The 12796-nt window shown below is 27.9% G+C and overlaps 6 protein-coding genes and 1 non-coding gene across 7 annotated transcripts; 3 read left to right on the forward strand and 4 right to left on the reverse strand.

The window, feature by feature from the left end:
• Positions 1 to 391: 391 nt before the first annotated feature.
• On the forward strand, positions 392 to 1971 carry CYP513A3 (cytochrome P450 family protein; the record flags this gene model as incomplete). The annotated part of the gene is made up of 2 exons (XM_641640.1): positions 392 to 451; positions 553 to 1971. 2 exons carry the CDS (start codon positions 392 to 394, stop codon positions 1969 to 1971), a joined length of 1479 nt encoding a protein of 492 aa, XP_646732.1.
• Positions 1972 to 2457: 486 nt separating this feature from the next.
• erg2 (C-8 sterol isomerase) lies at positions 2458 to 3254 on the forward strand (the record flags this gene model as incomplete). The annotated part of the gene is made up of 2 exons (XM_641641.1): positions 2458 to 2766; positions 2862 to 3254. 2 exons carry the CDS (start codon positions 2458 to 2460, stop codon positions 3252 to 3254), a joined length of 702 nt encoding a protein of 233 aa, XP_646733.1.
• Positions 3255 to 3988: 734 nt separating this feature from the next.
• Positions 3989 to 5776, forward strand: DDB_G0270358 (UAS domain-containing protein; the record flags this gene model as incomplete). Its single annotated transcript, XM_641642.1, has 3 exons — positions 3989 to 4069; positions 4217 to 4502; positions 4632 to 5776. 3 exons carry the CDS (start codon positions 3989 to 3991, stop codon positions 5774 to 5776), a joined length of 1512 nt encoding a protein of 503 aa, XP_646734.1.
• A 1039-nt stretch (positions 5777 to 6815) lies between these two features.
• Positions 6816 to 7943, reverse strand: DDB_G0270790 (hypothetical protein; the record flags this gene model as incomplete). The annotated part of the gene is made up of 1 exon (XM_641643.1): positions 6816 to 7943. One exon carries the CDS (start codon positions 7941 to 7943, stop codon positions 6816 to 6818), a length of 1128 nt encoding a protein of 375 aa, XP_646735.1.
• Positions 7944 to 8009: 66 nt separating this feature from the next.
• On the reverse strand, positions 8010 to 9995 carry DDB_G0270792 (hypothetical protein; the record flags this gene model as incomplete). The annotated part of the gene is made up of 1 exon (XM_641644.1): positions 8010 to 9995. One exon carries the CDS (start codon positions 9993 to 9995, stop codon positions 8010 to 8012), a length of 1986 nt encoding a protein of 661 aa, XP_646736.1.
• Positions 9996 to 10864: 869 nt separating this feature from the next.
• On the reverse strand, positions 10865 to 11596 carry DDB_G0271076 (hypothetical protein; the record flags this gene model as incomplete). The annotated part of the gene is made up of 1 exon (XM_641645.1): positions 10865 to 11596. One exon carries the CDS (start codon positions 11594 to 11596, stop codon positions 10865 to 10867), a length of 732 nt encoding a protein of 243 aa, XP_646737.1.
• A 412-nt stretch (positions 11597 to 12008) lies between these two features.
• tRNA-Thr-AGU-11 lies at positions 12009 to 12080 on the reverse strand. The gene has a single exon. It is a non-coding gene; the product is annotated as a tRNA-Thr (tRNA).
• Positions 12081 to 12796: the final 716 nt, after the last annotated feature.

Genomic DNA, 12796 nt, shown 5'->3' on the forward strand with positions numbered 1-12796 from the left:
ATAAAAAAATCTTCACACAAAAAACACCACACATCCAATTAAAAAAAAAAAAAAAATCTTTCTGTGAAGATTTAATAAATCTAATTATTATAATTTAATGACAAAAAAAAAGGATAATTAAATAATTAAATTGAAATTTCTTTGAATTTTTTAAAGTGAAAATTATATGTTATTAATTTTTTTTTTTTTTTTTGAAAAAAAAAGAAGTTCTTAAAAATAAAATTGATGACTTTTTTTTGAAAATCTTGTTTTGATGATGATTAGGGGAAAATATCTAAAAAAAATCAAAAAAAAAAAAAAAAAAAAAAAAAGTTTTATTAAAAAAAAAACAAAAAAACAAAAAAAAAAAAAAAAACCCTCAAACTCAATTTCCAAAGCAAAATCTTAAACAATGACTAGTTTAACATTATATTTGATTATATTTTCAATTATCTTATATTTGTTTGTAAATGTAATTTTTTATTTTTTTTTTTTTATTTTTTTTTTCAAAAATTGATTTATCTTTATCTTAAAACTAATTTTTTTTTTATTTATTTTAAATTAATTAACTAGAGAAATAAAAGAAAAAATTTAAAAATTCCAGGACCTAATGGAATTCCAATTTTCGGTAATTTATTATCTTTAAGTGGTGAAATGCATTTAACACTACAAGAATGGTATAAAACTTATGGATCTGTATTTTCCATTAGAATGGGTAATATTGATACAGTGGTTTTAACTGAATATCCAACTATTAGAAAAGCATTTGTTGATAATTCATTAGCATTTGCAAGTAGATATCAATTGAAAAGTAGAGTTGTATTAACTGGTGCTAAAGATCTTGCTATTCAAAATGGTGAAATTCATTCATTATTGAAAAAAGTAGTTTTATCAGAAATGACTACAACCAAAATCAAAAGAATGGAAATTCATATAATTAAAGAAACTGAAAAAATTTTAAAAATTTTAGATAAACATGCTGAACGAGGTGAACCATTTATAATTAATAATTATTTAAATATGTTTTCAATGAATGTTATACTTCGATTTTTATTAGGTATTGATTATCCATATGAAAATGTTGATGAAACAGTTGGATATGTTAAAAGCATTAAAAGTTTCTTTGCAGTTGCTGGTCTCCCAATTCTATCAGACTTTATTCCTATCCCATTGAAAAAATCTGGTGTTTTCTTTGACTCTTATAAAGAATTAGAAATTGAAACTGATAAATTAATTGAAAAATTTAAAAAATCTAGAAATGAGAAAATTGAAAATGGAACATACAATGAAGAAGAAGATGAATCAATTCTATCAAAATTATTAAAAGAATATGAACATGGTAATATCACATGGGAATGTGTTTCACATACATGTATTGATATAATTTCCGCTGGTACTGATACTTCTGCAAATACATTGGTTATGGCATTGATTGAATTAATAAATAATCAAGAAATTCAATCTAAAGCTTTTTCAAGTATTAGATCATCATGTTTAAATGATTCAAATGATGATGATGATGATGATGAAATTGTAATCACTCATAGTAAATATCGTTCATTATTACCTTACATTTCAATGATAATTAAAGAAACATTTAGAAAACATCCAATTGCTTTACTTGGTTTACCACATGTTACAACTGAAGATGTTGAAATTGATGGATATAAAATTGAAGCTGGTACATATATCATTCAAAATATTTTCTCAAGTCATAGAAGTGATAAAATTTTCCAATCACCAAATGAATTCATTCCAGAAAGATTCTTTGAATCATCTCAAAATCAAGGTTTAATTCATTTTGGTTTAGGTGTTAGAGACTGTGTTGGAAAGTCATTAGCAGAGTGTGAAATTTTCACATTAATTGCAACCTTATTAAATAGATATCAATTTATTAATCCAAATAATTCAAAAAAATTAAATGATATTGGTACATTTGGTTTGGCTCAAGTTTGTCCAGATACTAATATTATTTTAAAAAAAAGAATTTAAAATAAAAATAAAATAAAATTAAAAAATTAAAAAATAAAGAAATATTAAATTAAAATAAAAAAAATAAAAAAATTAATTAATTGGTACTAGATATTTATTATTGTCGATATTAATTAATTTTTTTTTTTTTTTTTTTCTTTATTAATAAAATAAAAATATCCTGGTTATTTTTTTTTTTTTTTTTTTTATATGAACAAATTTCATGATTTTATTTTAAAAAAAAAAAAATTATTAATAACTCACATCGGTAATGAAATCAAAAATCAAAAAGGTTACAAATTATAAAATGCAGGGTAAGATTTTAAAATTACAATAAAAAATGATGAATGATGGTGAAACACGACAAGATATTTTCAAGTCAAATTATTTTTTATTTTTTTTTTTTTTTTTTAAATTTTTTTTTTTTTGCGAGTTTATTCGTGTTTTTTTGTTTTTTTTTTTTTTTTTTTTTTTTTTTAATCAATTGATTAAATAATAATAATAAAAATGGATTATTTTAAAACATTAGAAATTAATAATTTTAATGATTATTTAAATCATTTGATTCAAGGTAATAAAGTTGTAATTGGTACAAGTATCCTTGGTTTGGTAATTGCAATTTTCATTTTCATTAAAATCAAGTTAATGAGATGTATTGAATTGGATACCAAAATATTACATGAATGCACTAAAAAAGGTGTTGGTTTACCAATTGATGAGGCCTTTGAAGCTATCCATAAAGAATTAATTAAACACTATCCACAATTCATTACTGCTAAACGTAATTGGTTATTATTTAATGGTGGTGGTGCTATGGTAAATATAAATAACTATTTAAAAAAAAAAAAAAAAAATTAGTAATCAATCAATAAATAAATTAATAAATAAATAAATATATATATATTTTTTAGGGTCAAATGTGTGTATTACATGCATCATTATCAGAGTATCTTATTTTCTATGGTACTCCATTATACAGTCAAGGTCATAGTGGTCGTTATTTAATGGATGTTTATGATTTTATGATTCAAGGTACTACTAAACAATTCTTCCCAGGTAAATTCCAATCAATTGATTTCCCAGCTGGTAAATTCTCTTATTTACCAATGATGGTTGCAAAAGGTTACTGTTGTGAACCAAATTCATGGATGTTGGAATATGGTCGTGGTGTTATCCCATTGGCTTTACCATACTTTTTATTCTCTTCAATCTTTGTTACTCTTGATATCGTTCCTTGGATTTCTGCTGTATTTTATGTTGGTAGAGAAGTTACAAAGAATTTATTAATTAGAAGAAAGATTTAAAAAATACCACCTAAAATCTCTATATTGAGATTTATCCATTTTTTTTTTTTTTTTTTTTCAAAAAATAATTACAAATTATTTTATCGATCAATTTCAAAAAAAAAAAAAAAAAAAAAAAAAAAAAAAAAAACAATTAGAATTGATTCAAATAAATATTTTTAAAAAATTATTCAATATTACCCGTATTTTATTATTATTATTATTATTATTATTATTATTATTATTATTATTATTAATTATTATTAATTATTAATTATTATTAATTATTAATTATTATTTTTTTTTTTTTTTACCCACAAAATCCAATCAAAAAAAAATAAAAAAAAAAATTAAAAAATAAAAAAAAAAAAAAGTTTTATAAATATAATAATATAATAATATTTGATAAATAATTTATTATATTTATTTCCTTTATTTTATTTATTGTTTTTTTTTTTTTTTTTAATTTTTTTTTTTTTTTTTTTTTATATTTTTTTTTATAATATTCTTTTATTTATTTTTCAGAGTAGAAAAATTAAAATTAATTTGAAAATTATAAAAAAAATGAAATTCCTTTTTTATTTTTTTTATTTTTTTTTTTTTTTTTTTTTTTTTCATTTTTTATTTTTTAATTTTTTTATTTTTAATTTATTTTTTTATTTTCAACAACACACAAACTCATAAACAATTACAACTATAGGGGTTTAATATTACAATACCAATAGCATATATATAATTTTAAAATAAATAAAACTATGGAAGACCCTGATATTTTATCAAACTTTTTATCAATTACAGGTTGTGATGATTCTTCATTGGCTACAACCATTTTAGAGGTAACGTAATTATGGAAAAATAAAAATAAAAAAAAAAAAAAAAAAAAATTAAAAAATTAAAGGCTAACTTCAAATAAACATATTTTAAAAAAATATTTGCACAAAAAAAAAAAAATTAAAAAAATAAAAATAATAATTAAAAAATAGAACAATAATTGGGATGTTGAAAGAAGTGTAGATTTCTTTTTTACAATGAATGATCCATCAAATGTGAAACCAACAACATCATCAAAAAAGACATCATCCCCACCAACAGCATCATCATCATCAGCATCATCAGAATTTGACTACAATGAAGATGAATTCAGAGATCCAATTCCTCAGAAAATGGATAAATTAGTAGATCACTATTATCAACCAACTCAAAGAAGTTACCAAAAACAAACCAATGTCTTTGAGGCATTTAGAGATTTTGAGAAAGAAAGAGGTATAAGTATGTTTATTAATATTTTTTAAAATTTGATTTGATTTTATTTTATTTTAAATTTAATATTTATATATTTTTTTTTTTTTTTATTTTTTATTTTTTATTTATTTTTATAATTTTTTTTTTTTACAAAAGATCAAGATAAGGCAACAGAAAAACAAAAATCACTATCAGAATTATTTAAACCACCATTAGATATATTAACATTTGGAACATTTGATGAAATTAAAAAGATGGCGGAACAAAAGAAATATTTTGTATTAGTAAATATTCAAGATGTTCAAGAATTTGATTGCCAAAAATTGAATAGAGATACATGGTCAAACAAAGATTTAAAAGAGTTAATAGGTGAAAATTTTGTATTTTGGCAAGTGAATAGTGCAAATCCTGAAGGAAAATGGTTCACTCAAATCTATCCAGTTTTTAAATTTCCTTATATTGCAATCATTGACCCAAGAACAGGTCAAAAATTACAAGATATGACTGGATTTATAGATGCAGAAGAGATGGCTCAATATTTGGTTACATTTTTATCAACAAATTCTTTCAGTGGTCAAATTGATCCACCACCATCATCCTCTTCATCTGGTGCCTCTAAAAAACAAAAGAAATACAACACAGAAGATGAAGAATTAGAATTAGCAATTGCGTTATCATTAAAACAAGAACAAGAGAGAAATTCAAAAAGTGGTTCAACCTCACCACTATCACAACAACAACAACAACAACAACAACAAAATAATAATAATAATAATAATAATAATAGTAACAATAATAATTCAACTTCAACAACAACTACAACATCAACTACTACTACTAAAATATTGGGAACAAATAATAAAAAAGATGAAAAAGAAGATGAAGATGATGTTGAAGAAAAAGATGAAGATTTTGAAGATGATGATGAAATTGAAGAGGATAACTATGATGATAATTATTATTACGGAGAAACAGTTCAAAAAGAAATATCAGAAGAAGAACAAAAGAAAGTTGAAATTAAACAACTCGTTGAGAAAATACAAGTTACCAGTAAAATTGGTACTGAAGGTGATTGCATCATTCAAGTTAGATGTCCCGGTGGTGAAACATTAAAAGGTCAATTCCATAGCCATGATCAAATTAAAAATATCTACTATTATGTTCAAGTTAAAACTGGTATTTCAAATTTCAAACTATTTACCTCTTTTCCAAAGCTTGACTTGTCTGGTGAATTAATGTCCAAAACTTTAAAAGAATTAGATTTGGCACCAAGAGCTGTTCTTAATATGCTACAAGAATAGATTTTTTTTTTTTTTTAAAAATCTTTTTTTATTGTATAATTATTTTTTTTTTTTGAAAAAAAAAAAAAAAAAAAAAGAAAACTTGGTTAAATAAATACATATTGAACAAACATATAAATGAATCTATTTAGTGCTTGATTTTAATATATTCTAGTTTTAAAAATTTTTTTTTTTTATTTTAGATAGGGTAATCATAAAAGGTTTTAAAATTTTTTTTTTTTTTCTACAGATATTAATTAATTATTTGTGAGATCTAGAGCAATAGTAAATGTTTTTTTTTTTTTTTTAATTTATAACACTAAATAATTAGATAATAAAATTAAAATTAGGATTTAAAAAGGCTATTATTATTTTTTTTTTTATCATTATTTTTGATACCCAGTTTTAAATATTGTATCTAGAATTTTATAAATTTATCAAACAATAAAACTTTCTTTAAATGAATTGATTGAAGGAGACTATTATCAGAATCACTTGACTTGAAAAATATAAACTTTGCAAGTTACTTTTCTTAGTTATTTGTTTTAGGAAATGGTTTGAATATTTAAAACTTATTAGAACTTTTGGATTAATTTTAAATTTTTTTTTTTTTTTCTATTTTTTATACTAAAATCCTTTAAACTATCTAAATTAACATACAACTCATACATAGAAAGTTTTAATGATGAAATTGATCAAATTTAACAATTGGTTGAATGATTTCAATACCAAATAGTAAGAAACTTAAAGAGGTTTCAAGATAAATATAAGCCAACGAAAAAAGGATCAATATCATATGAAAAAAGGAGTGGAATACCTAGAGCATTGACCAGAGACAAAACGCTCAAAACTCTAGATAATAAACCAATTCATATACCAACAAAAATCTGGAAAATCAATTGAAGAATAACATGGATTTCTTAATTTTTTTTTTTTTTTTTTTTTTTTTTTTTTTTTTAATATTGGATTAACAAGATTGATATATGTCTATCTGTGTTAATACGAGTTTTATTTAATATTTATTTAAAGGCTTATCATTTAAGCTGAAGGGTTATTTTAATCATATGAATTGATCAAAAGATATAATATTTGGGAGAGATGATTCTGGAATACAATAGTAATTAGCTGTTTTTTTTCTTAGCTTGATCGTTGAAGTGAGAAGGATCTTAGGATCTTTGAAGTTATTATGGTCTTTTGCTGATAAGTTTTTCAGATCTTTTGCTTTTTTGATGTATTCTAGAGTGGCCAATTTGTGCCATTTCTTTAGAAGGGAGCTGTATGATAGTGATTCATCTGTTAAAGGATCTTCACTGTATATTTGATTGCAAATCCAAATCCAAATGTTGTGGAGGATAAGGGCCATTAGGTTTCTATATGCGAATGATCTGGTTAGATCATATTCTATTGCTTTATAGTTCCATTCAAAGTATTCTTTGTGGAATCTGTCGTTGGCGTAATCTGCATTCACTTCTTGATCTTTTTTGGCTGTCGGTGATAATTTTGGAGTTATTCTATTAATGAAATTGTTATTTTGCCTAATTCTTGTATGGTGCCAGTTTTTACCTTTGCCTGTGGTAATATAGATGAAATTTTTGAGTTTATTTATTTTTATGAATTGTTTTGTTTTCTTGCATGAGAAGAACAGGTGACCGTATGGGTCTTTGCTCATATCTTCTTTGCAGAGTGGGCATTGTTTGTTGTGAAGGTAGTTTATTGGAAGGCATCTGGCATGGAATCTAAACATTGTGTCTCTTGTTTTAGGGTCTTTTATCTTCAGTATGTTGTTGAAGAGTTGATTATAGCTGTAGCCTCTTAAGTTTAGAGATGATTGGAATTCCGTTTTAGGGATGGTTGGATTTTGGTCTTGAATTGTGGTATACCATTCTGCCAGTGAAAGTGGTCGTCCATTTTCGTTTTTTATGGATGTGAGATTATTGTTGAAGATTGCTTTTTTTATTCTTATTTTGTTCCATTCGTCTAAGTTTTCTTTTAGGTATCTGGATGTGAATTTGTTTTTTTGAATCTGATATTCCCAGCTTTTGTGATGAGATGAGTTTGTTTGTTTGGTTTCTAGTGCTAGGATGAACTGGTTTATGATCCAAAGTTTCTGCGCCAGTTGTCTCAATTCTATATTCCAAATGTTCCAGCCCCCTACTTTTAGTGGGTATCTTGCTCTTTTGGTTCTCATTAAATTAATAACTTGAAATCCACTAGCATTTTTGTTGTTTGGTGCCGATAAAAACCATTCGACTAATTAATTGATTTGGTTTAATTCCTCTTCCTTAAAGTTCTCTACATATGAATAGTAGGTTAATTTAGAGAGTGCGAATGCTTTGAGGATGTTGGTTTTGGTTTTGATTGTTGAGTCAGTGGTTTTCCATAGTACTAAGGATGATCTTATTGTGTTTAATATTTCTGGCATTTTTCTTGTTATCCCTTTACCTGTGAAGAAGTATCCCAAGTATCTTTCTGGATTTGTAGATATTGGAATTCTTTGGTTGGTATTGTCTGGGTTGCCTATAAGAATTGATGAAGATTTGTCCATGTTAAGTTTTGAGGAAGTGGCTTTGCAAAATGAATTGAAGTGTTGTAGTACTAATTCAAGTTGTTGAGAGTCTGGGACCATTGAAGCCGAGTCGTCTGCAAAGCTTTGGAATTTCTCTCTGTGGTTGCTGTTGTTTAGAGGAAGGCCAGTAATTCGGTCATCTTGTAAAATTTTTCTAGCTAAAGCCTCTATTACAAGGACGAACAGGGTGGGTGATAGTGGATCTCCTTGTTTAACTCCTCTTTTGATCTCAAAGGGTATAGTAGTTCTACCATTAATTTCAATTCTTGCTTCAGATTTGGTGAGTAGATTCATTATCAGGTTGATTATATTGGTTGGAATGTTGATGTGTTGTAGTGATCTAAGTATTGAACCGTGTGAGATCGAGTCAAAAGCTTTTTCGAAATCATATAGTGTAATTATTCCGTTAATTCTTTTATCATTACAATAGTTGATTAATTCGTTCATTGATATGATATTATCTAGAATGAATCTGCCTGGTACGAAACCTTTTTGATTGTGGTTGATCACTTTCGTTAGTATTGGGATTATTCTATTGTTTATTAGCTTTGAGTGGATTTTATATATACAGTTAGCCAGTGTAATTGGTCTTCTGTTTTTGATTAGTTCGGGGTCTCCCTTTTTAGGTATCGTGATAATGAGGCCTTCTTTGTAATTTTTGCTAATTAGATGAGGATTTCTTAGAGTGTCGTTGAATGCTGAGGCCAGTATTGGAGCTAGTTTTTCTTTGTGTGTTATGTAGAATAAGTTTGGAATTCCATCTGGACCTGGAGATTTGTGTGGGTTCAGTTGTTTTATTACTTCTAGGATCTCTTGTGAGGTGAATTCATTTTCAAGGTTGTCCCATGTTGAGTCCCTGGTCACTGTCCAATTTTCCAACATTTCGTAATGAGATGGTGGGTCATCTTCTTTGTAGTCATAAAGATTTGAGTAATATTTTACGTATTCTTCTTCGATCAATTCCTGTTTGTTGATTGTTCTACCTTGTGCATCTTTTACTGCGTTGATGGTGAAATCATTGTGTCTTTTCTTGATTCTCGCGGAGATGTACTTGAGTGAGGTTTCTTCGCAATAGTTGTTCAATTCTTGTTTAAGTTGTTCTTCTCTTTTTTTAGATTCATTTATTGCTGAAAGGGTTGCGAAGGCTTGGTCTTTAAATTCTGTCTCTAGTAGGGAGATTAGATTTTTGATGTTTGCCTTATTGTTGTAGTCGTTTTGTTTTTGAAATTCGGTGTATAGTTGTTTTATTTTGTTCAGTAAGCTGTTGAGTTGAGAGAAGGAAATAGAGTTATGGTTGGCTGACAGCTCCCTTGAATAATCGTTAAGTAGGAAGTCTATTTTCTTAAGCATTATGCTTGAGAGGATTGAGGATTTTTTTAATCTCCATCTGCGCTTGTTCATCTGTATGTTGGGTAGAGTGAAAGTGGTTGATAGGAAGTTGTGATCTGATAGAGGTATGTCGTTAATTTTTGGGGGGATTAGGTTCCTTAGGTATAATTGGCTGTAGTTGATTAAGCTATTGTTAAGGTATATTCTGTCTAGTCTCCTTTCCAAGATTCTTGTGAGGTTATTGTTTGTGTTGTGTATCGTTCTTGAGAAGGTGGGTCTTTTATTTAGTTGGTCCATATCCATTAGGTTATTTGAAATTCTGATGGCTTCGATTACTGTGGCCATCTCATCTGGGGATTGTGTTGTCAAGTTGCCTTGGTCATCATTTGATGTGTGATTGTCATTGAAGTCTAAACAGTTGAAGTCTCCTGCTATGATGTCGATGTTTTTATTAGGGTTAGACGTTAGGTTGTGGTATTGGTTGTTGAAGTGTTTGTTTAGTGTTGAAGCTAGTGTTTTTCTTTTATCAGGTTGGGCCGGGGTGTATATGGCCAAGATTCTCGTTGTGGTATCTTTTATTAGAATGTCTGATATTATTAGTCTACCTTCTATTATGAATATTGGTGAGAGTTTTATGTTTTGGTTGTTGTGGTTTAGTATTCCTATTCCGTTGCCTCTGTTGGTTGCACTAATGATGGAGCCAGGAAATAGCTGGTGTGCTTGTGTTGCGTCAGCATTGAGTTCATTGACTATGGTTAGTGCCAATGAGTTTGGGGGGGATTGGGATTTGATAAAGTCTGTTTTGTTTTTGAAGGAGGTGTCAGTGCCCCAACCTCTGACATTCCATTGGTTGATTTTGATTACTACTATTATGAGATGATATCGATCTCCTCTTGGGAGTCGTATAGCTGCGGTTTGGATGGTGAAGGGTAGATACTCTCTATGAAGCTCTCAATGATTCCTTTACTTTCTTTTTTGACAGGTGTCTTAGGGGTGGATGGGATGTAAGGGTTGCTTCTGTTTATTGTTGGTGAGAGTTGGGTGACTTCATTGTTTGAGTGGATTTCCTCGTTCTTGCGTTTATGTGATGGAGGGATGTTTAGTGTCTTCTCTCTGTTTTCCGAGGATGAATGGATGTTATTGCTCGTTTTGTTGGCATTGTCTTTTTGGATGGCGTTGGATGTTGTGGTAGTGGTTGTGGTGGGTTTAACAGATTAAGATTCTGCTGGGTTTTTGGGGGGAAGAGGTTGAGATGACTTTTTTGCTTGGGCTTTTTTCTCTTGTGTTGATTGTTTTTCAGACTGATTGTTTGCTGGGTTGTTTGTTTGTTGTTGTGGTTTTGGTTGAGAGGATTTGATTGCTATCCTGTTTTGGGTGTTAGGAGGATCTGTCATCTCATCTTCTAATGGTTCCTCCGTGTTGTTTGTCTCTACTTTCTTGTTTTTCTTTTGTGAGGAGTAGGTTTTGGTGGCCGTTCTGATGGTAAAGTTTGCGATTTCTGTAATGTGTTGGCCAGATTTCATTTGATCGCCTATTTTGCATTCTATTAGACCGAATACTATGAGGTGGTCGGTGGAGTATATAGTATTGTATATTGCATAGGGTATTTCTTCTGCAAAGGCAGTTTTGATGAGGGCGTCCACTATTCCTGCCTTTTCTCTGGGAATTCTTACTCTTCCTGTGAGGACGTGGAAGTCTCTACTGGAGGTGATGAAGGTTCCCAATTTGCTTCTATCTCTAATGATATTTAGGAGAGATTGTTCGTTTTTAATCATCAGGTGGATCATTTTTCTAGTTCCTTTGCCTATGTATATCTTGTCGAATGGGATATCGTAGTTTGAGAGTGTTTTTCTCATTTCTTCTAACCCCTTGAGATCCATTTTGGGGAATTCGAGTGTAATTGGGTAGAATCCGTTGTTCTTCTCATAGGTTGAGAGCGCAGTCATGTTCAATATGGTCTCGCAGTATTTGGAGATGTCTTTGAGGCCTATTGATAGTTTGGGGTAGGTCTCCTTTATCTCTGCTGTTTTTGTGGAGAATTCCTTAATGAAGTTCTCCGATGCCTCGTCCATATGGGTGGAGGGGTTGGCCATTTTAGCCGCGTCTGCGTAGGAATTCATCTCGATGGGATTCCTTTGAATCGGCGATTTGGTATGTTAGATCTGTAGATCGTGGGATTGGTGATTTTTTTTGAAAAATTGGTTAAAATTGACCGAGATTAAAGATAGAAAAGGATGAATTACTTTTCACGTGTATCTTGTATCCTCTTGATCGCGGTACGGTTTTTTTTTACATGGATTTCTTAATATTTTTAAACCATTAAAGGTTTCGAACCTGCGATCCTTCTTTTCATTTAAAAGGCTCCAATGAGGATCGAACTCATGACCTCTTCCTTACTAGGGAAGCGCAATACCACTATGCTATGGAGCCATTTCTGAAATTATAATATTTAATGAAAGATCCAGTCCGTAATTTTTTTTTTTTTTTTTTTTTTTTTTTTTTTTTTTTTTAAAAACATTAAGTATCAAATCAAAGCAACGGCCAGAAGAACAAAATAAATTAGACTCACTAATCTCGCTAAAGCTATTACAATTTAGCAGACAATGGAACTCACCTCTTCACGCAATAGAACTTCCTAAACATCTCAAAAAATACAATAATTCACTCAGTACTTTCTATAAATAAATAAAAAAAAAAAAAAAAAAAAAAAAAAAAAAAAAAAAAAAAAAAAAAATAAAAAAAAAAAAAAACTGTGGGACCCCAGTTTATTCAGAAATTTTCCGAATTTTAATCTTTTTAAGAAAAATTTTAAAAATTTGAAGAAAATTAAATGGAAATTCACAACAACACCACAATTTTTAAGCAACACAAATGCCTACAAAAAATAAGCGAAATTGTGGATAAAACTCAATTAAAAAAAAAACAATTCAAATACGTCATAAACATCAATCACGAACCAGACGATAAAATAAAAAAAGATTTAGAAAAAAGTTTGGACAAAAAAGATGTTTTAATCAAAAGTAATAATACAATTCAAAATTCGAAACAAAAAAAAAAAAAAAAAAAAAAAAAAAAAAAAAAAAAAAAAAAAAAAGGTAAACCAACCCCTCTTTTAGAGACCCTGTAAAAAAAAAAAAAAAATAAAA

The sequence above is a fragment of the Dictyostelium discoideum genome (assembly GCF_000004695.1).
Source record: "Dictyostelium discoideum AX4 chromosome 1 chromosome, whole genome shotgun sequence".
Classification (NCBI taxonomy): Eukaryota; Evosea; class Eumycetozoa; order Dictyosteliales; family Dictyosteliaceae; genus Dictyostelium; species Dictyostelium discoideum.